The sequence below is a fragment of the Doryrhamphus excisus genome, linkage group LG15, assembly GCF_037039965.1.
Source record: "Doryrhamphus excisus strain RoL-2023G ecotype Guam linkage group LG15, RoL_Dexc_Guam_v1.1, whole genome shotgun sequence".
NCBI classification, from domain to species: domain Eukaryota; kingdom Metazoa; phylum Chordata; class Actinopteri; order Syngnathiformes; family Syngnathidae; genus Doryrhamphus; species Doryrhamphus excisus.
Genome location: NC_136371.1, coordinates 4,611,300 through 4,638,948, shown reverse-complemented (window position 1 = coordinate 4,638,948; position 27,649 = coordinate 4,611,300). Strand labels below are relative to the sequence as shown.

The following is a 27,649-nucleotide window of genomic DNA, read 5'->3' as shown; positions in this document are numbered from 1 at the left end:
TTTTGCTCTTGAAAATATACACTAGATACATATGCGGCATGGAAGCGGTAACCCAGTCATTGCTAAAGCCAGCTGGTATGGACCCTGTATGAAATGAGGTCACGTCATTTGGTGGTTTGCTACAGCTGAGAATCCTTCGCCACACCTTTTTGTCACATGGGACACCTGAGGGTCGGCTGTGTTTTAATTAAAAAAAACAAAAAAAAAAATTAAAATACTGCAGTACACAAAGTGGGTGCAATGATTACTCGAAATAGATGTGCTACAATCAAATAATGTGCTACAAATGGGGGTGACGCCCCCAAAGGCATGCGAGCTTTACATTCTCTGAGGCCGCCACCAAGCAGCGTGTGCTTCATGAGTTGGGGTTGGGGTTGGGGGGGGGGGTGTTTGTTTACATTCTCTTTGCCCGTCGTTAGCGCGTGTTGATTGTGCGACAGCAGAAAGAAGACAACGTACCGCACGATGTTCACACTTTTAAGAAAAGAAAAAAACGCGGGTGGCGGCATCTCAAACCAACGGCAAACAGATTGCAGAAGAAACAACCCAACGAATCAATAACAATAACTCATAAGACTAGATGCCGAGTTAATATTTACATTATCAGTAAATGCATTCGTACTGTATCTCCCATCAAGAGTAAACATTCCTACATTAGTTTATCCGTAAAGATCATTCACTTCCTGTTCTGGCATCGATGTGCAAATAGTCTTCAAATTATGTCACACATGCAAACAGTAAAGTCACCTAAAGATGTTTTTTGTTTTTTTTTGTCTTAAGGCCAGTAAAATATGGAGACATCCTACGTTTCCTCACACGTTTGCCTGAAAGACGTTCCATTTGCAGAGTTGCGTAGCCCTGTTGACGATCTAAAAATAGACCTGTGGACTTCCTCAGTAGGTGTCCCGAGGCCAAGGGCGGCTGCGCTGGCGGTTGTTCCTCAGGTTGTGACCTTGCTGGGCTTCGCTCTGCAGCAGCCTGTCCTGTGACTCGTGGCTATTGGCGTTACGGGTGCCCGCGTGCCCCCGGTGGGTGGGGTACGTGCCCCTGTACGTGCGGCCGCGACACGGAGAGCCGTAGTCCTCTTCTTCTTCTTCTTCATCTTCTTCGCCCTCCCTGTGACACGGGCTCCCCCGCTGGCCTCCGTGAGACAGCGAGTCGCTGGCCTCATCTGATGGCATGAGACTGTCCTGCTCCAAGGGGGAGAGGGCCTCCTCACCTGCCTCCTCTTCTTCTTCTTCCTCCTCCTCCTCCTCAGCCTCCAAGCCCACTGCCTCACTCGGTTGAGGCTGATTCTTGTTCTGTGGGATTAAAAGTAGAGTGACTCTCATGACACGGATTGTGACGGCTGTTCTGTCACGCTAAGGCTTTCTTGGCAAACATATGCGAAGAATGAAGTGTGCCAAAAGAATGTAAACACCCGTTTGAAGTAGGAGTTCAGCAGAGGTCTCCGATGGGGGCGAGGAAGCAGCATTTTTATATACCTTTTAGTTTGAGGCATACTATTTTTAGCCACAATATTTAGCCACAAAAAGGAGTAAAAATGGACTGCTAAGAATTCATTCATTCATTTTCTACCGCTTTTTCCTTATGAGGGTCGCGGGGGGTGCTGGAGCCTATCCCAGCTGTCTTCGGGCGAGAGGCGGAGTACACCCCGGACTGGTGGCCAGCCAATCACAGGGCACATATAGACAAACAACCATTCACACTCACATTCATACCTATGGACAATTTGGAGTCGCTAATTAGCCTAGCATGTTTTTTTTGGAATGTGGGAGGAAACCGGAGTACCCGGAGAAAAAAATCCACACATGCACGGGGAGAACATGCAAACTCCACACAGAGATGGCCGAGGGTGGAATTGAACCCTGGTCTCCTAGCTGTGAGGTCTGTGCGCTATCCACTCGTCCGCTGTGCCGCCGCTAAGAATTCATTCATTCATTTTCTACCGCTTATCCTCACGAGGGTTGCGGGGGTGCTGGAGCCTATCCCAGCTGTCTTCGGCCGAGAGGCGGGGTACACCCCGGACTGGTCGCCAGCCAATCACAGGGCACATATAGACAAACAACCATTCACACTCACATTCATACCTATGGACAATTTGGAGTCGCTAATTAACCTAGCATGTTTTTGGAATGTGGGAGGAAACCGGAGTACCCGGAGAAAAAAATCCACACATGCACGGAGAGAACATGCAAACTCCACACAGAGATAGCCGAGGGTGGAATTGAACCCTGGGCTAAGAATTCAATGCATCTATAATGTTGGGGGTAAACAAACAAAGGCCAATGCATTGTAGCCAAACGTAGCTTAGCTTGTCCTTTTCAAGGAGGTGTTTACATAGTTTTGTCTGTATGTATGTATACATGTTACAGGGCAGTGGAACACATGAAAGGAGGATGGGGGACTCTATGATATCAAGTTATGTTCATTTTTTCAATGATTACATGATGTAATATTTCATACACACATTCCTATCATGTGCTACAAGTGAGGGCTAGCATGCTTTCAGAAACGAGCAATGAGGAGATTCTGCCAAATGACGCTTCACACCAACGTTTGGTCATTTTAGGCTCGACGTGTCACAGTCTTTCCGGGTGGAATCAAACCTCTTGTGTTGATTCACCTGAGACTGTCAACTCAAGGTGAGGCGGAAGGATGCGGTGTCATCCTTGTGCTGGGGGCTTCAGGTGTTAGCAGGTGTGTATGTTGAATAAACCCTACTACTCACCCCCGGTCGGTAAAGCCATCATTCAATTAATTCCTGCATTTCACAAAATGTTAAGCATGGATGAGTAGGAAGACACACGAGCGGAGAAGATTTAAACCAAAAACACACGAGTGAGAACTGGGACACAGACCATGTTTACATGCACACAATAATCCGGATTAGATTCATATTCTCTTTAAGACTAGCTCTTTATATGCTCATCAGTATATTACAAATATTATTAGTAGGGCTGTTAATTGCTTAAAAATATTTGATCGTGATTAATCGATTAATTAATTTCCCACTGGTTAACTCAGAATTAATCGCATTTAATCGCAGCTAGAAATAGCGGAAATCTCTTTGAGATAAATGATTCGATGTGCAACTACAACGACGATTACATCAAATATTATGTAAAAGGACATCAATTTCAGAACTGTGCGTCATTATTTAAAACAATACAGTCAGCAAGCATATTTTTGTATGACTATTTTTTCTTTATTATCAGCAAATTAGCTCTGAAACTCGCCCACAAACGTTCAGCAAATACAAAATGTTAATGTTTAATGTTATTAAACTTGTGTCAGCTCAAAATAAGATTTGTTTATTCATGATTAAATTCTATTTCTTTGTCAGTAAAAAATCATATTTAGGAACATTAAGAAAGGATTTTTAAAGATTTGCCTCAATGCACCTTTCAATTCAATGTACAAATGAAAAGCAACTAAAAAACACACAGGGAAATAGTCATAAAACATTTAATCAAAATTGCAAACTCGATGTAATTTCTCTTTTAAAACACATTAAAATACATAGAAAATAATCATTATATTACATTAAAAGTATTTTATTACATTACTGTAACTATTCGTAAGAAATCCAACAGTTTTTGAATGTTTAATGCGAGCTGTGATTTTTCCAATTTTTTTAAGGTCATTGAACGCACCGTTCTACCATTCTCCGATGCACAACGGAATGTATGGATGTATTTCCAATGCTGATACTATGTGGGAATGCATAAAGGTAAGATTTGATGACTTTGAGTGCTAATGTGCAAAAAAACCCAACAGTTTCCCTTAGCTAGTTATGCTAAATGGCTAATGCTAACGCTAGCAACGCAGGACTTCAGCCCGTCATCACATTGTCAGTCCGTCAATAGCTGCTGTAACTCCAATTTTAGATGGCAATTCAATGCAAAAATCAGCAGGGAGATGTAAAAATGTAAAAAATTAAAAAAATACTGGTTAGTTGGGCCACTCTTATGTCAATATATATAGATATGTATATGACAATAAAAACAATACCTGCACTGCATGCCATGTAATCCGTGATAAGTCAAACAAAGCAACAGTAGATACACATAACTTTTGTCTTGCTACAAGAGCCATCTGCCAGGGCTTTGAAGCTAACTGTCATTTTGGGGTAAATTCAGGCAACTGAATCAGGATTTTTTTTATAACCAGACAACATTTACTATATTGTGGTTGTGTGCATATAAACGTAATGAGTGACAACATATGGCATGTTCCCCAAATAGGACTCTTCAGAAGAATGATTGGCGCTCACCTGGAGGCTGGAGATGGCGGAGGGCGGAGTCATGAGCGTCTGCTCCAAAAGGGGATTAAGAGGAGTGGTCCCCGGGAGGTGAGTGGCCCGCCAGTATACTTCCATGTATTCAGCCAAATGCTCACAAGCGTCCTCCAGCTGGTTTTCATCCAAAATGACATCAAACAAATCCTACGGGGTAAAAGTACATCTTGTTTACACATTTACAGCTACTACTTTTCTTCAAGTTATATTGGAGAAAAATGAAGGATTCATTGAAAGGATTGTTAGAGATAAGTTAAGCTAAGATATGCCTTTACTAGTCCCTAGTTCTATCAGTAGTAGTACTGTAAATCACAATAGTATAGTACAAAGTATAGTACAAAGCACACAAAAGCAGATCAAGTGCATAAACAGGGTAATACAAATCAGAATTTAGATACAAAATATACAGCTATGTACATGTATATAGTATATACATGTATATACTATATATGTACATGTTGACTAAGTCACAGGGTTTTTGCACGGCTATTGCACTGTTTATTGTATGGTTTATGGCATTGGATACGATTTTTGGAGCATCCATCCATCCATCCAGCCATCTATCATCCATCTATCCATCCATCTATCATCCATCCAGCCATCCATCTATCATCAATCCATCCAGCCATCTACCATCCATCCATCTATCATCCATCATCCATCCATCCATCCATCATCAATCCATCCAGCCATCTATCATCCATCCATCCAGCCATCTACCATCCATCCATCTATCATCCATCCATCCATCCATCCATCATCAATCCATCCAGCCATCTATCATCCATCCATCCATCCATCCATCCATCTATCATCCATCCATCTATCCATCCATCATCAATCCATCCAGCCATCTATCATCCATCCATCCATCAATCCATCATCCATCCATCTATCATCCATCCATCTATCCATCCATCATCAATCCATCCAGCCATCTATCATCCATCCATCCATCAATCCATCCATCTATCATCCAGCCATCTATCTATCTATCATCCATCTATCCATCCAGCCATCTATCATCCATCCATCTATCATCCATCATCCATCCATCCATCCATCATCAATCCATCCAGCCATCTATCATCCATCCATCCATCCATCAATCCATCATCCATCCATCTATCCATCCATCATCAATCCATCCAGCCATCTATCATCCATCCATCCATCAATCCATCATCCATCCATCCATCCATCTATCATCCATCCATCTATCCATCCATCATCAATCCATCCAGCCATCTATCATCCATCCATCCATCCATCTATCATCCAGCCATCTATCTATCTATCATCCATCCATCCATCCATCCATCCATCTATCATCCATCCATCTATCCATCCATCATCAATCCATCCAGCCATCTATCATCCATCCATCTATCATCCAGCCATCTATCTATCTATCATCCATCTATCCATCCAGCCATCTATCATCCATCCATCCATCTATCATCCATCCATCTATCCATCCATCATCAATCCATCCAGCCATCTATCATCCATCCATCTATCATCCATCCATCTATCATCCAGCCATCTATCTATCTATCATCCATCTATCCATCCAGCCATCTATCATCCATCCATCCATCTATCATCAATCCATCTATCATCCATCTTTCATCCATCCATCATCCATATCCATCTATATAGAGTATGTGACCTGTCAATCTGTTAAAATATTTAATCACGATTAATCACATTTTGTCTATTGTTAACTCATACTTAATTGCAGACAATGTTTGTTATATAATAAGTTGTGCCGTAAAGCTCTATGTGGTAAATTATTTGCTAACTAAATCAAATTTGTATGCAAAGGGATATCAGTTTTGGAAATATGGGCCATTATTTTTATTTAAAAAATGTTTACATTTAGAAATTCCCTAATTTTTGCATGTTTAATGTGAGAAGCATTTTGTCCCACTTTGTTCAACGGTGCTTGAACACACCTTCAAGCTTTGTCCCACGCTTTCCAGATAGACTACTATAGTGTATTTTTTATTCTATTCCTCTACTCTTGTTTCATCTACCTTAACCCACCCGGCCGAGACAGATGGTTGCCCCACAGAGCCTGGGTTGTGTTCAAGGTTTCTTCTCCAATGCCTTTGTTGCCAAGTGGTCGCTCATGTGGGGTTCAGTTGGTCTCTCTCTTGGTTTATGAAGAGTGTGATAGTCCTACTTTTATGAAGTACTCAACTTGCTTCACACTGCATTAACCACCAAGCACTGCACACACTAGCGGAACAATTCTTAAAGGGGACCTATTATGCTCATTCTCAGGGCTTGGTATTGAGTTGTGGACTCCTATAGTGCAGCAGCACATTATAACCCGCACATAAAGCTCTCTAGATCTTCCAGGATCTGCACCTCTTTCTGCAATACTTCAATTGACTACCTGCTTCCGACCCAAACGGTGTCTTTAATTTCCTCCACTGGGATTGATCAAACTCTCAAGCGCTCCCGAGGACTTCCAGATCCGTAGCTCTGCATTTATTAATTACTCAACTGTGTGTGTGTGCACGTGTACTGTGTGAGATAGTACTCACAGGGGGGCACTGAGAGAGTTTGTCCGCAGCCATCATCTGAACATTCAGGTGCTTGCTCTGAGACTTCCCCCTGGACTTGATCAGCCTCTGGAGCACCTTTAGAGAAGCCCAAAGATTAGACGTTATTGGAGGGCGTCCATAAAGAAAGGTGAGTTAGCATAGTTTGTACCTTCGGTGAGGAGACTTTAACATAGACAATGATGGGCGCAAGGGAGGTTTTGGTTAGCTGAGCGGGATGGTTGATGGTATCCGCGTCCAGAATCACCAGCTGCAGGGTTTTGGCGAGCTCAAATATCCTTTCGATTTCGCTTTGAACCTCCGCTTCACAGACCAGATACATTTTTAGTATTTTTAATGTTCAGTCACTTTATGTTTAGCGGCGGTTGATTTTTAAATGCAACCTTTACCCAAACTGGAGCGAGTGTTGGACCTTTCCATTATTGGCCTTTTGTTGAGGACTGATCTCTTGGCTAGGGACAAGTCGGCAGTGACGCGGGTGATTGAGATTCTGCAAAGTTAGCAAAAACATGGAGTCAAATATCCGACTCAGACATACTCAAGAAAAAGGAAGTGCTAATCCCTAATGTTCACCGACCTTCCCTCAAATCTGTGTTTCAGGAAGTCAAAAAGGGCTTTCTGCATCATATCTGTCACCTGTGTGGACGTAAACGGAGGAAAGAAACTCAATTTTATCCAAAGTAACAATACATAATGAAGTAAAATATGGCAAGGCAAACCTCATAGCCCTTCAATGATGGTCCCACAAGGACCACTGGTCTCATGGAGGGCACCACGTCGTATGGTGGGACATGTTCCTGTTAAACCCATATGGATCAGAGTGATGAAGGTGGTGAGAAAAAAGGATGAGCACAAAGTATGCAGAAAAAGAAAATGACTGAAAAGAGAAACTAATAATAATTTGTGAACCTACCTGTTTTTGCTTCTGTTTAGCTTTTAAAAATAAAAAATAAATTAAGTGATGAAGATAATATTCTAAAATACAGCGTCTCACACATAATTGGGGTCCCCAACCACTGGGACCGGGGCTTTCAGATTCAATGATACATAATAAGATTGATAAGGTAAAGGGAACAGTAGCTGGTCTGCGGGTCTAAAAAGGTTGGGGACCACTGTCTCACATGGATGCATGAGTAGTACCTACATTCCCCTGCAGATGGCGGTGTGGTCCTCCAGCTAGCAGTCACCATGTCTCCTAAACTGGAGGAGTTGCCCCCAGTTTTCCTGCAATGCCAAAGCACAATATTATTATTATGTAATGACAGAAATTACAATGATGATGATTACATGATGTTCCATCATGATATTTTTTCACTGAGCAATTTAGTATACAAGATGTGTAAATCTTTATTATTGGACTCTATGACAGGGATCTCAAACACGCGGCCCGCGGGCCAAGTGTGGCCCGCAGGACACTAGTTTGAGGCCCCTGCCTTGATATGAAAGTTTAATGTTAGTGCAGCCCGCGCAAGTTTGATATGGATGCTGTATGGTATCATGTACCCAGAAAAAATTATTACGTTTGATTAATGTTCATGTTAAAGGTTAAATAACTGTTAATAGTTATCCTCCCTATCCGTGTGGAAGTGGTAAGTTTTTGGCTATTTAAGTTTAAAGGAAATAACTTCATTTGTTTATTTATTTTTAATCTTATTTTGTGCAGAAAAATAAAAAATAAGATATTTGAGAACAGAGCTTTTATTGTAGAAAATCTGAAAAAGCGTGTATATTTTTCTGTTTTTAATAAATGCGTTTTTTTGTTTTTTTTGGAAAACCTGATGCCTTGCCCAGACCCTAGCTCCAGTGGCCCCCAGGTAAATTGAGTTTGAGACCCCTGCTCTATGATATTTATTTGATTACTGCACCATCTACCTTCTGCTTCAATATCCAAACAATACTGTACCTCTGTTTCTGCTCCTGTTTGAGTCTCATCGCCTCCAGTCTTAGCGGGCTAGGGATGAAGGAGATGTCTGCTCCCTCTTTGACCAGCCGACCGATCCACCAGTCATTATTGTACTTCTGTTACATTTACAACATTTCCAGCTTATACAAATGCATTCCGTTGAAAGGAGTCAAAAAGGGGAGGAGGTTGCTTTAAAACAGGAGCCTTTTACTCACTTCTTTGATGTGCAGGAAGTCTTTGGCATCAAAGTTGACCGCAGCTCCTTGGACGGGACAGTCCTCATCCAGAGCTCCGCAGTAACTCACATTCGTCTTTACTGCAAACGCTACAGGTTTGGACTGGCAAAAAATATATAGTATAATGACATCATTATATCATTACATGTTGTTTGTGGCATTACCCGGGTTTAGACACACCAATTGTGGTATTGGTAGCGACAGATTTCGGGATTGGTATCAGCAGCATAAAACCTTGATCAGAACATCCCTACTTTTTAATAACATTGTTATACTGAAGCTATGCAAAAATGTATATTAGTGCGACTCCTGGTGCTGCATGTTTTGGCACCGTATTAGCGATAGCTGACTTCTTGACATGTCAATGACCCGGATAGGCTACGAGATTATCAAGTAAAAATCAAGTTTTGGTATCTGACCTCGAAAATATGCTAACGGCAGCCGGCATTGACTCTGGCTAAACACATTGTGGTAAAAAATGGATGGATGTATTACAATGCAAAATAAAGTGTTATTTTTAACACTGATTTCTGTAATAGTCTACTTTCAAAAAAAAAAAAAAAATATTTACATTTTTCAAATTTCCTATCGCTTATTCTCATAAGGGTCGTGGGCGTGCTGGAGCCTATCCCAGCTGTTTTTGGGCGAGAGGCGGGGTACACCCTGGCCAGCCAATCACAGGGCACATATAGACAAACAACCATTCACACTCACATTCATACCTATGGACAATTTGGAGTCGCTAATTAACCTAGCATGTTTTTGGAATGTGGGAGGAGTACCCGGAGAATACCCACGCATGCACAAGGAGAACATGCCCGAGGGTGGAATCAAACTAGGTTCTCCTAGCTGTGTCCTTTCAAATGTCAGGGGAAAAAAAATTTAAATGTAATGGATGGAGTCATCAAAAAAAGTCACATCTGGCTCCCGAGCCGTAGGTTCCCTACCCTTCCTATAAGTGTGAGACCATTAGAATCACTGAATGACTCACCTTAGCCCTGTCGAGCTGAAGTTGTGCCTGGCGCTCGGCTTCACGCCGATACGCCTCGCGGTCCTCCTCTGCTGACAGGTCGGAATCCGACGGTCTACTGGTGTAGGAATCAGCCGACCCCTGGTGAGAGAATTGGAGGGAATAGAAGAGTCTTTATGCAGTCATTTCCTTACTTGCAATGCAGCCTCCACAATGTGCTGTGTTTAGATTGCAAGGGTCCGTGTGTTCATTTGTGAATCTACAACACAATGTGCCGCTCTCTCCCACACCCGCCGTCCTCTGGTATAGACCAAATATAGCACAAAGGAGGAAAATGCTTCCTCTTCTCTCCTGCTTGGCCCCATTCCATCCCATCATCCCCCACAGTGCAGCACATATACATCCTTTATTCCCCTGTTTATTCTCCTCATTAGCAAAATATATGCAGACTATCATTTTTCACTGGTAGCGCTTTAAGGACACATCCCAGTTTGGGTACTGCGCTGTACTGAAAACAAAATAAACTTTACTATTTGGGCCACAGATGACTTTCTTCAGGACAATAAAAAAAAGGCCTCCTAATCCACCATAGTTTCAATGTTTCCGACTGATTGGAATCAAATCTGATTGGATCTGCTGTGTGTGGGACTTCCTGTCTTTGTGAGAGTGATATAAGTTTTGCACTTTGTAAAACGTGCCCCAAAAATGCCGCACCAGGTCGGTGCTTTGAAAAGCTTTATTTGGGGGGCAAACACTTGGCAGGGTGTGGTGAGTTTGAGGTTGACGTTGTGATCATCCGTCAGGCGGCGGCTATAAAGCCCCGAGTACTCATCCCCCGAAATTTGGGGATGAGTACCACGTCAGTACGGATTTGGATGCAGGCACTATGTAGCACTTTCAGCGCAGGAGGAACTTTTGTTGTGTGCAGGGCTACGTTTGAGTGTGATGTGTGACGAGTGAGTGTTTGTGCCTCGCTTGAAACGGGCATTGAGCACACTGATTTTTTTTTATCTCCTGTCCGGGCACAGAAGTTGAAAATGTTTTGGAGGGGGGAGCACGGTGCGTGTCGACATTTTTATGGGTGTATAAATTCCTCATAGTTTCATTCTGTGGTGGCCCTGGAACGTATCCCCACAAAAAGCTAGCTTTACGTTCCTATTAGAGGTCTGGTGAGATTTGAGCGGCCAGCCGTCAGCCGGCCAAACAAGCCCAAAAATTAAATGACCTCTTTTCAGCTCAAGATAGTATAAATTGTGTGAAAAAGATGATATAAGCAAGGATTATGGACAATATAGGTGACCTTTCAAGAAACAAATGAGGCTATCAATATTAAAGATCATTTTTACAATTCCAGAAGGTGCACCTCAAGTGTCTTCTGCAGCAGTGGCTTGTGCAAAAGTTCTATGCACGTTGCACTGTTGAATGTTATATTTAATGGTGAAATGTTAAGACATTCAGTGATTTTTATTATCTACACAAATTTATAAACCATAATTCAATGCACTAAGACATTTGTGAAGAACTATCGCGGAAAGCAAAAAGTCTCGAGTTTTCCATAGCCGTGGCCATGTTCTTGAGATTTTTCTTCAGCCCGCCCCGCCCCGTTAGCCGAGGAGTCCAGCCAGCCGCTCCGTGTAGACCTCAAGTTCCTATGGAGGTTAAATTTCTGAAAATTTGCAAATGTAGGATAGGCTCGCTTTAACAAAAAGAAAAGCAAAACTTTGTCTTGTTCTGCAAATTCAAATGCAATCAACTCATTTTACTGACCCACACACACGATCACGACTATCACCTCTTTTCCTTGTGTGTGTTTGTTCATGTTTGATAACAAGATCTGATTTCTGGCTCTTGAAAGTTCTGCAAAGCAACACTGCACCAGCGCCAGAGCAGCAACGGGAAAATAAAAGGGGTGATGTGAATAGATAGATAGAAGTCTGGTTGGAGGGGGGGGGGGCTTTGGACCAAATATATTTTCGAAGAGAACAATGTTTACGAGCTCAGAAAGTGAGCATGACTGACAGAAGGCTGGAAAGACAAGAGAGATTTCAACAATTTATTCAGCAGGATAAAGCGAGGCTATCTCAAGGGGAAGGGCAGATTAGAATGGAATCAAATTCTATGAAGGAATGTCTTGAGAGTGGGATGTCTATCATCATCATCATCATCATCATCGACAATGGCTGAATCTTCCTACTACGTCTTCTTGGGTAACGCGCTCAGTCAAACACGAGCATAAACAAGGTGGTGGGCGCAGGGGAAAGGAGTCAGGGGGCTGTTTAATGGTGCTGCTTGCTGCCTAGGATGGCTGGGAGAGCCTTTTATTATTGATGTTCAGAGGTGAGTGTACGGACCTCTGCCACACACAATACGTCTTCACAACCCATTAAATGCGTCAGAAACCATGTAAGTAACTGTGACGCGGAAAGAGTCAGGCTGGCAAAGCTAATCTGAAATCGTCATGTGTGGTTAAAATGAAGCGAGGTGTTCTTCAATATTACGATACTGTCTCATAAACATCAACTAATAAAGCCATCGAATCTGTTTTCCCTTAATGACATGGCTTACGTTACAGTATGTATTGATTTGCACCCTTTGTTAATCATTGATTGATTGTTGGTTTAAATATTTACAAGGTTTGGTCTCTGCCATTTTGTCTGGTTCATTGGCATAAGACCTTGGTTTCACCCGAAGCCCTGTCACAATTACATTGTTCATTCGTGTGTTCTGATGTCATCAATGGTGATTTTTAGTCCCTCAATGATTTTGTCTTTTTTTTGGGAATGGGAATGGTAATGGTTTAATTTCATTTGAACATGCATCAGATTACAATTGAATGCATCACATAATCAGTTCACAGTTCCACATGTCCAAAAAGGAGTAGGAAGAAGCAAAGCTTATTAAATCCTACCCCTCCATCTGGTACTTTTACAATCAGTAACTGTTACATTTGTTCACTTCCTGCTTTCCATAATACAGTTTAAGGTTTTTTTTGTTTGTTTTTTTAATAATGCACCTCATATGACCATCCAATGACATAATGTGTACCATAGTAAGTGTCAATATAGTGATATATATAGCACATCATGACTGGTTCAAGACTCTTCATCCTTGTATTTAGCAAACATCAACTGCTTGTGTTGTTTCTTGAATTGGCTCATCGCTGCGCATTGTTTGAGGTCCTTACTCAATCCATTCCAAAGTTTGATTCCATTCTTCATTATTATTATTTTTTGATAGTGCTCAGTACTGCATTGCTTTCCTGTAGTCCTTTCCTCAAGTCCTGGACCTCTCTCTCTTCATGGAGTCCATGGGCTCTATTTTCATAGGGCAGGTATGCTGAACCTGCGTCATGTCTACACTACGCTAATGGGGTGTGGCCAGTGTACAAATTTTCGTGAACGGCGCAGTGCGGTGCACCCACACTTCCGTCCCTCCCACCAGTGGTGAGGAGAGAAGGCGTGAGAGGGTTTGAAACAGCCAAGTGTAATCTTAACCAATCAAATCATCGCCTCTCATTTCCTTTAAATGCACAGTTCAGATAATAAAAATTGTAATTTTGTCCTGATCCTGCTGGACTCCATGAATAACACCTCTCAGTGCTTTCTGGAATTCAGACATTCAGAATATAAATAAAGTAAAACGCAAATGTTTCCGTGAAATCTTGTCAAATAATGTGCCAAGACTGCAAGCTCCTGATCAGACCAGATGGTTTCATTCGCGAGAAGAAGATTGTGTACAAAAACAGAATATATTATTCAGGAGGCTGAAACAGCTCCCCCTTCATCCCCGATAGCAAAAAATGCAAACGTCAGACATTTAAGAATCCAGTCACCAAATATCTACTGAAAAAAAAGCATTCCATTAACTGCATGCTCATAATTCAATGTCAAAAAATGACACGTGTGTATAGCTCTCTGGTACACCATGCCATAAATCACAGTGCAGTTACATCAATATCAAAGTCAAGGTATGTCAATTGATCAATCTGAGTAGGACGGGAGGGTGGAGCAGTACTAAGAATGTAAAGCAGGTGAAAAGAGCAACATGACTTAGTGATGGAGAGAGGCTACAAGAACAAAGGACAAAAATAATACTAATACTACAACAAGGAGTTTGACGACGCTGTGCGTCAGGAGTCATTCTTGATAATGATAACACATGATAATGTGATGAAACTACTGCTTCCTCCTCCCTTTACACTACATCAGGGGTCTCAAACACGTGGCCCGTGGGCCAAATGTGGCCCGCAGGACACTCGTTTGAGGCCCCGTTTAATGTTTAATGTTAGTGCGGCCCGCGCAAGTTTGATATGGATGCTGTATGGTATCATGTACCCAGAAAAAATTATTACGTTTGATTAATGTTCATGTTAAAGGTTAAATAACTGTTAATAGTTATCCTCCCTATCCGTGTGGAAGTGGTAAGTTTTTGGCTATTTAAGTTCAAAGGAAATAACTTGAAGGCTAACGTTTAGGTCGCTAGCGCTCTAGTTTGCGAGTTAGCATGTGTCTCAAGACCCTGCAGTTGCGCAATATGTTGTAAATAAAAAGAGTATAAATGTGACTATAGTCGTGTTTTGTCATGTCTACAGGGCTCTAATAATGCTTTGTTCATTTTAATCTGAAAAAAAATTGTCTACCCACCAACTATATGTGGTTTCTTAAGTTTTTATTATTTGCTGTTTTATTATTATTATTATTATATTTATTTATTAATGATTGATTGATTTTCTTTATTCTTGATTTGTTTATTTATTTTTCATCTTATTTTGTGCAGAAAAATAAAAATTAAGATATTTGAGAACAGTAGAATGTTTTATCAGAGCTTTTATTGTAGAAAATCGAAACCAAAGCACTGAAAAAGTTTGTATATTTTTCTGTTTTTAATAAATGCGTTTTTTTTTTGTTTTTTTTGGAAAACCTGATGCGGCCCAGCCTTGCCCAGACCCTAGCTCCAGTGGCCCCCAGGTAAATTGAGTTTGAGACCCCTGCACTACATGAAGACTAAACCGAACCCCATCCCCACTTACACAATCCAAAACAAACACCCACGACGTTCTCCCCCTCATACCAACAACAAATGCTATGCACGTCTTCTTCAAAAACATCACACGGATAGCCATTCAAATCCCACCAACATTCAGTCCTACATATGGCAGCATGCTGCTGCAGAAATGAGTCATACACCACTGCTCCTCTGTGGACACCCCACCCCACCACAGCCAAGAAACTATCTGCTCTGTTTGGGGAAATAGACTCCCTCTGCATGAAACACGTTTTGTCTGATCACCAATGAGTGGCATCGCATTGTTGTGTGCAGGAAAGAAGGTAATGACCGAGAGGTTGCTTGTGTGAGCAATGAACCCACACATCACATCGCCCGAGGCCTTCAAAAGGAGCATCATGAATATTTTACGCCATTGCAATATTTTCAAGGGATCTGGAGGTTGTCATTAAGCCCCCTGTTTCAGGATAACTAATCTTCCCTCCTGAAGAAGGTGTCTGCTCAGCCTTTTTTTTTTTCCCCCTCCCTTTTCTTGCAGCTGCCCCACTTCTTTGTGCTGATGCTTCTTGCCATAGAACATAAGTATCATAACATATGGTGCAGTTAGGCCTGTCACCATAATGGATAAATCGACTTATTGAACGATAAAAAGAAACAAGTCGATAATTATGAAGTGATATGCTTGCATGTATGCTTGTGCGCTCTTGTGTGACACACAGGCTGGATGACAAGAGGGTTCACTCTGCATCTGTTTGTGCGTATTGGTTCAATAAGTGGAACGAACGGAGAGAGTGGGCTCTCATATCATTTAGCCTCTTTGCGGCGGTGAGGCTACTAGCGACAACCCTACCTGCAGTTAGCCGGTGACGTTGGTGATGTAAGCAATTCTACAAAACGTGAAAAAAAACTAGTTTTTTTTAATCGAGGTATTCTAATTATCCGAAATATCTTTGCAGTTCTACTCAATATGAAAGAAAAACTGTCTGGAGCCCCAAAACATAACAGCGTAAATGTCCGAATCTTTATAATTGTACCTGTTACAACAAACAGAAGCACAGTGTTCATGTGTAACCAACTCATGGTTCGTCACACTACCCCCTGCCCCGTCAAGGGTGGACAGGTAGTGGGTAGCTGTCACCGGGACCAGCAGGCAATGGTGGGGATAGCAGGACCGACTGGGGCTCAGCCAAAATGGTGGGTCCTTTGATGTCGGCGGGACCCCTGCATGGGACGACCTGGGTGATGAGCCCAGTGAAGGTTCCTGTTCCTTCATTCATTTCGTGGGGGGTGCTGGAGCCTATCCCAGCTGTCTTCGGGCGAGAGGCGGGGGTACACCCTGGACTGGTCGCCAGCCAATCACAGGGCACATATAGACAAACAACCATTCACACTCACATTCATACCTATGGACAATTTGGAGTCGCCAATTAACCTAGCATGTTTTTGAAATGTAGGAGGAAAACGGAAAACCCATGCATGCACGGGGAGAACATGCAAACTCCACACAGAGATGGCCGAGGGTGGAATTGAACCGTGGTCTCCTAGCTGTGAGGTCTGCACGCTAACCACTCGACCACCGTGCCTTGGTAAGAAGTTCATTCATTCATTCATTCATTTTCTACCGCTTTTTTCCTCACGAGGGTCGCGGGGGTGCTGGAGCCTATCCCAGCTGTCTTCGGGCAAGTACACCCTGGACTGGTCACCAGCCAATCACAGGGCACATATAGACAAACAACCATTCACACTCACATTCATACCTATGGACAATTTGGAGTCGCCAATTAACCTAGCATGTTTTTGGAATGTGGGAGGAAACCAGAGTACCCGGAGAAAACCCACGCATGCACAGGGAGAACATGCAAACTCCACACAGAGATGGCCGAGGGTGGAATTGAACCCTGGTCTCCTAGCAGTGAGGTCTGCGCGCTAACCACTCGTCCACCGTGCCTTGGTAATAAGTTTATTTTTACTGATATGCAGCGGCAGGATCCCAGACAAAAACAACAAATGCTTCCACCAACAAAGGACAACTCACCCTAACTAAATAGGGAAGTGACTCTAGGAACAGGTGGAGTGATTAATGTAAATACATGGCAAAGCAGGAAATTACAAAATAAGAGTAAAGCATAAAAATGGACATAAACAAACTACCAGGCTGACCAACTCATTGTCCTCTATGTCACAAAGACATAGACTATGCAAGATTCCTAACAGCCTTCCACTAACCCAGCATGCATCAAATAAAATATCATTGACAGCACATCATCACATGAGCAGAGATGTTATGTAACTGCATGGGCTTTGCACCAAATCTCAATTTGTGTCTCTTACTGTGTGCTTGACCCAAAAATGTTAATTACAGAATGAGCCTCTGTTGGGATTTTTCATGTAACATAGTGTCAAATGTAAGCATGTTGTTGCCCTCTATTGAGAGAATGGACAAACTACAACTAAGGGGACACCATGTAATTCAAAGTGAAGAAGTTTCATTCGTTGCATATGACAAAAACACTATTATTTTCATATAAACTGGACAGAATATGTAAAACCATTTTGAGATGATTTCTTTCTTGAGACAACACAAAACAATACATCTCCTACAGGAAGTAATGTAAAAATAAATGTACCTGCCGCTTGATAAAACTTGACGTTGTGTCCGAGGACGTACTTCCATCCGAGCGTTTGAAGCGGCTCTTACGTTTAGGCAACTTCCTGGGCAGCTATGTTAAAGAGAAAGGAAAAACAACCCATAAAAACACAGATCAATCCTCCAATATCACACATATAATGATGGTGCATTGTTACCCTGAGGCCGCTACAGCATCTTTAACAACACATTATGTTTGCACTCGGCTATGACTTAAGGACTAAGGCTTATGCCAAATAATTCTGGAAATTCAGAAAGCATCATGATCATGTTGCCATACAGTTTATTCATTACTTTATTTTTCAAAAATATATTAATTAATAAACCGTGCCACTTTAATACAGCCTATTATTTGTCAAATATTTTGTATATTTAAGCAGGTTTCATGTATTTGTTGCATGAAAATGGCTAAATGAACTAAAATACAAAAACGGTGGAACCTAGGTTAGTGTCTGCCTCGGTAAGCATGTTTTTTGGTTAACGTCATGTTGTGTTATTAATACACTGTATAATACACAGTCATTCTGTATTCTTAACATATTTTTTTATCAGAACACATTCCTTGCACGGCGGATGAGTGGTTAGTACGCAGGCCTCACAGCTAGGAGACCTGAGTTCAATTCCACCCTCAGCCATATGTTCTCCCCGTGCATGTGTGCGTTTTCTCTGGGTACTCATCCCACATTCCAAAAACATGCTAGGTTAATTGGCGACTCCAAATTGTCCATAGATACGAATGTGAGTGTGAATGGTTGTTTGTCTATATGTGCCCTGTGATTGGCTGGCGACCAGTCCAGGGTGTACCCCACCTCTCTCCCGAAAACAGCTGGGATAGGCTCCAGCATCCTCCGTGACCCTTGTGAGGATAAGCGGTAGAAAATGAATGAATGAACATCCTTCCTTGTTATTAGCTACCGAACAAAATGGCAACCAGAACTGGAAGTTGGGTCACCCGTCTATGATATTATCAGTGTTTTACCACAACATTAAAACAATGCTCGTAACCTGAACCCACATGTTGTTTTTCACAATGCATTTATTTCTAGTCATTATTCAATGAAAACCTGAATGAAAAGCAGGTTTGCCCACCTCTGCTGGGTCCCTCCATTAACCTTAAATGTTCATTTATCCCTCTCATTCATTGTTATATGTATTGCATATATAATATGAATTATTTTCTGCATGTTAAACTATAATTTTGATATGGCTTTATCATATTTGGCTTTCTGGAATGCATTAATTGGATTTTCATTATTTCTTTCTGTATTTGGTTAGCATCCGTTTTGGTTAGAATCCGACCTTCTGCAATGAATTAATCACATTATCCAAGGTTCCACTCTATATTCAGAAGATGCATTCAAAAATGTGACTATGTAATATTCAACACTGGTCACCAAATGTCCCTGATATTGCTGCACTGTTTGGTGACGCATACGAGCATCAGACTTGAACGCCGGAACAACAGACTTTTATTAAAACTTTGAATTATCTCAGAGCATCAATATAATAATCACATAAAAATAATCATAATAATAACACAGACTACTGTTGCGGCTGTAATCCACCCCGAGCTAAAACTCAACTCTGAACCCCTGACCTCACTTCCTGTTCTCCACAAATCCGCACCACATTTATTTCAACACACATAAGCATGAATCTTATTTACTGTATATAAATTGATTATTTTCTCCAATGTTGTCTACTATATTGGTTAATATGAGTGTAAAGTTGACTATAGGGGTGTTATTTGATGCATACAGGGCTCTAATAATGTTAAAAACTGAAGTTAGAATGTCACAGACAGGTTTTCTCTGCTCTAACTACCAAAATATTTTTCTAAAATAATTTATGGCAGTTGGGTCTGGAACTATTTATAAGAAACGAGGGATTACTGTAAATGTGACTCTAAAATAACACTTCAAAATGGCACATGTCTCAATCAGTGCCCTGCAAACCCCAGATAATCTACTTTAGTGGTCTATAATACTGTTGGATCACCTCTTCTGTTGTGTTAGCATGATAGTGGATATTCCACCTGTTGGCTACTTAAATTCGATGAATTAATTGAAAATATTTACCACAAGTGGGTCCAAAAATACTTTCCATTACTGTACATCACATAAGACGTATACTTTGCACCAATGTTGATGTTTCAATATTGAGGAAACTTTTGTTTACGAGCGACTACACTGTGTTTTTGAGGAACAAACTTAGACAGGCGGTATGCTAAGTCATGTTGACGTTGACGTGAATGAGAACGTTGCAACAAGCCAAGTAGCATTGCATCAGGGGAGGGGTATCCACAGTGCAGGCCCTGAGAGTATACTGTATTTTGACTTACACTGGATTCATTTTAGCATCTTTAATGCACAAAATGTACCAAAGTGGCTAACGCATCCTTCAATTTTTCATTTGGACACCCCTGAATCAGTACATGTAACAAACACAAAATGCAGATATCTTATTGGAAATAGAGTTTTTTAACTAATAAAAAGAATATGTAGTGTAGTTGAACTGTCAAATCACATATTATTCAAGAATACAGCCTGTGTGATGCAGTTAGCATGAAGATACAACAAAAATTAGCTTAAATATTACAGGCCTATTGGATTCAGGCTACAGGTGAAGCAGATGATAACAATGGCGTTTGCTTCTTCAAAATACAAAAAAAAATGACCAACCACTAGTAAATACAGAATCGATAAGCAGCAAATGTACCAATATGGTATTTGTGTGTGAATGGAGCCCACCTTTATAATCCAAAAAATACCCTGTTTTTAAAATATTCTGCATCAATGTGGCATTTCTATGCAGGCGAGTGTAAAAAAAAAAAAAAAGTAGCTCCCTGCCAAATGCAACGCCTTCATTTTCAACAAGTACCGAACCATTTGATATTTCGTCTTCGTCAACCCACCAAAAAAAAAAAATAATAAAAAAAAGCACATACCTGGAAATAGTGGGACTGGGGGCCGCTTTCCACGGCTGAGAGTGTGTCTACGGGCGGAGTGGACATTGAGATGGGCACCACGGAGCGGGGGCGCGGGCTGGAGGCGGGATGCGCGAGGACATGGGTTAGTGGAGGCAGTAGCAGGCGACAGCAAACAAACGCATGGAAATGCGGCCAAGTCAGCGAGGAAACGGCCGCCTCGGAGAGACAACACAAAGGCGAGGCGATCAATATCACAGCCGCGTAGAAAAAAAAAGAAAAAGAAAAAAGAAACGCACAACAGAAGAGGAGAGAGAGGGAGGAATGATGACGCGCCTCGGAGACTCAAGCTCCAGCTTCCCACTGCGAACAGGCCTGTACTAAGTGTCTCTGTGCCGGGGGTGTTCAAACTGCTTTAGGAGAACATAAAATACGTCTACACCGCGATAAATCACATTTTTTTGTTTTACATTTCAATTCATGAAGGTAGTATTTGCTTATTTAAATAGCTCAACTGTGAATATTTTTTACACTTATGTTTACATAAAGCAAGGGTATCCAAAGTGCGGCTCGGGGGCCATATTTGGAGTGAACCAATCACTTCAAACGGTAAGGGTCGCGGGGGTGCTGGAGCCTATCCCAGCTGTCTTTGGGCGAGAGGCAGGGTACACCCTGGACTGGTCGCCAGCCAATCACAGGGCACATATAGACAAACAACCATTCACACTCTCATTCATACCTATGGACAATTTGGAGTCGCCAATTAACCTAGCATGTTTTTTGGAATGTGTGAGGAAACCGGAGTACCTGGAGAAAACCCACGCAAACTCCACACAGAGATGGCCGAGGGTGGAATCGAACCCTGGTCCTCCTAGCTGTGAGGTCTGTGTGCTAACCACTCGCCCGCTGTGCCGCCCCAAATGGTAAGGATATATTGTTAAATTGTTCACAAATAAATGTGTTGATTAAAAAAAAAGTGTTTGCTTTAAATCAGGGGTCTCAAACATGCGGCCCGCGGGCCAAATGTGGCCCGCAGGACACTATTTTGAGGCCCCCGCCTTGATATGAAAGTTTAATGTGATATGGTATGCTGTATGGTATTATGTATTATGTACCCAGAAAAAATTATTACGTTTGATTAATGTTCATGTTAAAGGTTAAATAACTGTTAATAGTTATCCTCCCTATCCATGTGGAAGTGGTAAGTTTTTGGCTTTTTTTTAAGTTTAAAGGTAATAACTTTGAGGCTACCGTTTAGGTCGCTAGATCTCTATAGTTTGCGAGTTAGCATGTGAACCAATCGCTTCAAATGGTAAGGATATATTGTTAAATTGTTCACAAATAAATGTGTTGATTAAAAAAAGTGTTTGCTTTAAATCATTGTGTCATATTATCATAATAATAATCAACAAAATGACTTATTCAATGACCTTGAAAAATGTTAAATAAAATGTTCAGCTTGGTGCAAACCTGTTTACAACCTTTAACCTTTTGAACATTATTAGAGCCCTCTAGACATGAGCTAACACCCCTATGGTCAACTTCATACCTTTATACTGATAGTACTCAATATAGTAAACACAATAAGAGAGGAAATAAAGCATTTAAGACGTAAATAAGACTCATCATCATGTGTGTAGAATGACTGTCTTACTGCGACCAAAGTCAGCAGCAGTGGCCTTGCTTATGCAGCTTGACGATGCGACCTCAAGCTTCTTAGCTTTAGCAATCAGGATAGTATGACCATGTAAATGCCTGACAGAAAATTAGAATTTTTTTGCAGATTTTGGCTTTTATAGCCCGTGGTCTTAAACTTTTGATCAGGTGGGAAAAAAACCCTAGAAACCTAACCTTTAAATTACAAGTTCCCAATGCTTTTTGTGTCACTTTTGCCTTTTTTAATGATTCTTCCATCCCTGTTGTTACAAATCGGCATGATTGGGCTGCAATTTTTATTTCATATTTCATATTTCATATGTGTTGGCAGACAATTGAGCGATTCCACAAATAAAGGTGATGAAATTTTTTGGGTGGAGCTCCCTTAGCCTGTCTAACATTTAGCCATGTAAGCAGCTAATTTTAGCCATTAGCTGCCGCCCCCAAATAAGATGGCTGTTTTCTATGTAGTCACTTGCTTGGGAATGGAAAATTTTACTTTTTGCATGATCTGGTAATTAACTCTGTGCCTTTTCTTTTTATCACAGAAAAACATGAAAAGGAAGACTGCTGTGAAACTCCTCAACATGGTCGAGGACCTCAGACTAGTGGAAAAACCCTATTTTTGTGGATGTGAAGGTTGCTTTTTCTACCTCTTCTTCTTTTTGTTATTATTATTATATATACATATAAATTTCCAGTCAACTAAATCACCCTTTAGACAGCTTAACATATACACATTGCTTGCTGCAGACTCCCTTTTCGCCACTAGAGGGAGTGCCGCTCACTTAGATGTGGGAATAAGAGCGCCCTGGGCTGAGGACAGCTGCGTCAAAGCAGGCAAAGTGTGACACACTTAGTGGGGATCTGAAGGAAATCGTTTCTTCAAATTAAAAAAGTTCCATTAAATGAGCCCAACCCCAAATTAAACTCCAATATCTGAATTTCATTACATTATATCCAAATGTATGATGACCCATTAGAGTGAAAATGTTATTCCTCCTTTAGGGAATACATTCAAAAAATGTTTATGGCTCTTTACGGACTTGTGACCAAGTAAAGAAAAAATTAAATATAATAATAACATATAATCATGCTCACGGACCAATCGTAGTAGCATTTTTCTTGCGTATTATTTCAGTTATTACAGTTACATCACAGCAAATGCCATGATGTTACTCACAATGAGACAATTAAATAGTTTACTTGCCAAGAAGTGAATGAGAGAACCAATGGCATGACATTTAAGAGTGTTAATGGCCGGACCGATATATGTTTATTCTTCTAGAATACAGTGCCAAACCACTGTGTCTCTCTCGTATGCTCAGAAACTGTATCACTGGTCAAAAGCACAAATCTGACGTTCATTTCATTGTTTATTTGAAATGTGGTGCCATTTCCTTTTATCATTCTAATAATAATAATAAAAATACATTTTATTTGTATAGCGCTTTTCAAAATACTCAAAAACACTTTACAGAAGAATGGAGTTGAATAAAGTAAACAGAATAGAAGACACACCAAAATACAACATTCATTGGTTAATACACAGTTGAAACATTTGATAATTGCAATTTATGCAAATTTAAAGGGGGACTGATGATGCTCATTTTCTGTGCTTTTGTTTCCAAGGCAAGATAAACTGTTTTTAAGACTTTTACACAAAATATGTGAAACTTCTAAATCCTATACCTTGGACTCCAAAGGACTAAAACACAAGCGATAAGTCTAGTCAAAGAACCTCTAATCTACATGACAGAGCAGAGGTTTGCCTGATTTTTTTTTTTTTTAGGCCAGCAAAGCCTTCTCTGCTGGCCTAAAAACTATCAGAGGAATTGAGCTACATTTACACTGTCAATTGTAGTATAAATTTTAATAAAATTTAATTAATGTATTCTCAATACTATTACAGTCATCCCTTGTTTATTGGGGTCAATTGGTTACAAACCGGGCGGCACGGCGGTCGAGTGGTTAGCGAGCAGACCAGGTTCAATTCCACCCTCGGCCATCTCTGTGTGGAGTTTGCATGTTCTCCATTTTTTTCCGGGTACTCCGGTTTCCTCCCACATTCCAAAAAACATGCTAGGTTAATTAGCGACTCCAAATTGTCCATAGGTATGAATGTGAGTGTGAATGGTTGTTTGTCTATATGTGCCCTGTGATTGGCTGGCCACCAGTCCAGGGTGTACCCCGCCAGCTGGGATAGGCTCCAGCACCCCCCCTGCGACCCTCGTGAGGAAAAAGCGGTAGAAAATGAATGAATTAATGTTTTTGGAAATCCAAGGAAATTCAGGTGGATTAGGTGCAGATTCTGGAAGCTCTACAAAGCTTTCTGTGTGGGTTATTGTGTGTAGTTGCACCCCCCTGCGACCCTCGTGAGGAAAAAGCGGTAGAAAATGAATGAATGAATGAATGAATGGTTCCAGACCCAACTATGATATGTGAATTCCCACAAAGTAGGATTCAAATGGAAATTGATTTTTTTCATAGTTAGAGCATTAAAAAAAAACATGTTCATTACGTTCTAAACACCATCCCATCCATTTCAAAACTTGCAATGGCTAAACTGAGGCTCTTGTCCCGATCTCCAGGGACTTCTACCAGTATTTGGACTATAACATCAGGAGCAACAGGACTATAGACCTAATAATGTATGCAAACATCAAAGATGCATACAGTACTACCCCCATGCCTGCACCGGGGAAGGCAGACCATAACCTGGTCCTTCTGAAACGTCAATATACTACACCTAACACCTCACACGCTCATTCAGGAAGTGGTCCCCTAAGGCTGAACGGGCTCTAATAGACTGCTTTGAGACCACTGACTGGGATGCATTGCAGGATCCCCACAGTGACAATATGGAAGGAATGGTAGCCTGCACCACGGACTACATAAACGTCTGCGGAACGGATGTTGTGCTGGTCAAGACTGTTAGCTGCTTTGCAAAGACGTTCTGAACCTGAAGAAGAAGGCCTTCAAAGATGGTGGTGACATACAAGCGTTTAAGCAGGAACAGAAGGACTTTATTGTCTTATATTCATACTTTTTAGTAGATTATTAATATTGAAAAGGTATTAATAATATTAGACCAGGGTTCAATTCCACCCTCGGCCATCTCTGTGTGGAGTTTGCATGTTCTCCCCGTGCATGCGTGGGTTTTTTTTCTCCCGGTACTCCGGTTTCCTCCCACATTCCAAAAAAACATGCTAGTTTAATTAGCGACTCCAAATTGTCCATAGGTATGAATGTGAGTGTGAATGGTTGTTTGTCTATATCAGGGGTCAGCAACCTGCAGCTCCAGAGCCGCATGTGGCTCTTCAGCCTCTTTATTGTGGCTCCCTTTGCGATGCTTGAATATTTTTAACACCCGAGTGGGGAAAATGCACGTCTTTTGTAATGAGTTTTAAAAAATCCAACTTTGTCTGAGACCATGAATGCATCCTGAGTGAGTTCTGACTGCTATCCAGTTCAGTACATGAAGAAAAACAAGTAATACTTACCTACAAATCTAAAAAATAAATTCGAGATAATTTAAAAACAGCGGCATGGGAACTTGTTTTTACGTTTACAGTAGTTTACACATACATTTATGTAAGTTTATCTTCAAAACTAGCAAGAGTACTCCAACTCGTCTTTTCTTATCTGAACTACTTTGATACCCCCAAATTCCCTCCAATGTTGTTTTAAACATACTATATGTTTTGCGGCTCCAGGCTATTTTTCTTCAGTGGGCATTGGGTAAAATGGCTCTTTTCATAGTAAAGGTTGCCGACCCCTGGTCTATATGTTCCCTGTGATTGGCTGGCGACCAGTCCAGGGTGTACCCCGTCTCTCGCCCGAAGACAGCTGGGATAGGCTCCAGCAACCTTTGTGAGGAAAAGCGGTAGAAAATGAAAGAATGAATGGAATCATACAGTAATTCGTTTTAGTACGCTCCCTGTTAGGCTACATGTTTCCCGTCATTACTGACAAGTCTGCGACTGCTGAGTTTTATTTTGAAATCAACACCCGGAAGTGTGCCATTTGTTGTCTTCCCGCATTTTGACGGCGGGTGCTTGGAGCCGGAGAGGGTCAGGGGGGGGAGGAGGAGGAGAAGCACGGGAGTGGAGCAAGAAGACTACAGGAGGAGAGTCACAGGGTGACAAATTCTTAGTGACCATCCTTGGACAGGCTAGCTCACCAATGCTCCTCCACCCTGGACGGACGGCTCACACGGACGGATTTCGCTGCGGTTGGCGTGTTGGAGGAGATGATCACGGTGAGTCCGCCCCGTCTTTTCTCAAGTGGAGTCCACGCTGACATACTGTATATTATAATACATGTCCTCCTGACGCACGTCTATGAAGATGTTTGCTATCTGTCAAAGCGGAGTTGAATGACATAGCTGGCGTTTTTTTTTTGCTAGAGGCCGCCATTCTGATTCTGCTGCTGCTGTTGCTGCTGCTGCTGCTGCTTGGTGGTAAAGGAGAATGGCCGGTGCGTGTCTTCCACTGGAGGCTAACAGCAACATATATACACCATATATATATATATATATACATATATATATGTTTGCTCATACGTTAGAAGCTAAGCTACAGTTGATATTAATAACACTCAGCAAAACATGTGTTTTACTAACACATACGTCAACGTAAGTCCTACCGGTGAATTGCTTCACCTGACTGATGCTTAGGAATGCACACCACTAAATAACATGTCAATATATATATATATATATATATATATATACGCGGAAATGATAGGCAATTGGAATCGGATAAGGTGAACGGCTGTGTGTGTGTGTGTCCACCGGTCCATTGGACGAACTGTCCCCGCTGTTGGTAGTCACATAGGCCAAGGCTGTTACGTAACAAGAAGCCTACGCTGTTTGAATGCGGTCCCGCACACACGGCCTGTGCGTGGTCCTCTCTCCTCTTCATTTCACACCATCCGCATTTTATCATTAAAACCTAAGTGTATTCTTAATTTCCCCGGTTTATTATAACACACGGGTAACATTTTTTTAAGTATTGATAAATGAGTTTGTTTTTGCTAGGGGGTTTTCAGTGCCAGTGTTAGGGGCTGTCCGGTTAAAATGGCCCCTGTAGGAATAGTCACACACACGCACACCCTCCCTTCTCTTCCACGACACACACGGAACCGCAGCAGCAGCAGCAGCACCGGTAACACAGCAAGTGGGACCACGCTGGTCGACCTTGTACAGGAGAGAAGAGGGACGAAGCCAGTGAAGTGGTAGGGAGGAGGGGTTCTTGTGTGTGTGTGTGTGTGTTTGTGAGGAGAAGGGGGGGGGTCTCCTTGAATTTGGTCGATTTGCCTACAGAGAGGATGAGGAAGAAGAAGATGGGAGCTTGGACGTGTCAGAGAAGATATGGAAGGAAATGCTATTTTGGTTTCCCTGGTGAGGTTGGAGGTCTGCTGCAGGCCTGGT

At 41.6% G+C, this 27,649-nt stretch overlaps 2 protein-coding genes and 1 long non-coding RNA gene across 6 annotated transcripts in view; 2 read left to right on the top strand and 1 right to left on the bottom strand.

The window, feature by feature from the left end:
• Positions 1 to 6: 6 nt before the first annotated feature.
• On the bottom strand, positions 7 to 20,789 carry LOC131104165 (voltage-dependent L-type calcium channel subunit beta-3-like). Its single transcript, XM_058051048.2, has 14 exons — positions 20,581 to 20,789; positions 17,614 to 17,706; positions 10,004 to 10,123; positions 8,992 to 9,114; positions 8,777 to 8,892; positions 8,018 to 8,097; positions 7,787 to 7,806; positions 7,593 to 7,670; positions 7,451 to 7,509; positions 7,263 to 7,363; positions 7,025 to 7,176; positions 6,856 to 6,951; positions 4,277 to 4,447; positions 7 to 1,301 (listed from the first exon to the last, which is right to left on the bottom strand). The coding sequence occupies exons 1-14, from the start codon at positions 20,644 to 20,646 to the stop codon at positions 894 to 896; spliced, it is 1,683 nt and encodes a 560-aa protein (XP_057907031.2). The 5' UTR covers positions 20,647 to 20,789; the 3' UTR covers positions 7 to 893.
• LOC131104166 (uncharacterized) lies at positions 2,377 to 4,463 on the top strand. Its single transcript, XR_013629907.1, has 3 exons — positions 2,377 to 2,645; positions 3,643 to 3,733; positions 4,248 to 4,463. It is a non-coding gene; the product is annotated as an uncharacterized LOC131104166 (long non-coding RNA).
• Positions 20,790 to 26,274: 5,485 nt separating the features above from the next.
• The window catches only part of LOC131104131 (adenylate cyclase type 6-like), a 38,381-nt gene continuing 37,006 nt past the window's right edge, over positions 26,275 to 27,649 (top strand). Inside the window, exons 1-2 of one of the 4 annotated variants that reach the window (XM_078796929.1) lie at positions 26,276 to 26,476; positions 26,624 to 26,694. The gene's annotated coding sequence lies outside the window, so the exon portion shown is untranslated. Of the gene's footprint in view, positions 26,477 to 26,623; positions 26,695 to 26,783; positions 27,454 to 27,649 lie in introns of those variants that run through there. The other 3 variants (XM_058050963.2, XM_058050960.2, XM_058050961.2) reach the window with 3 other exon arrangements.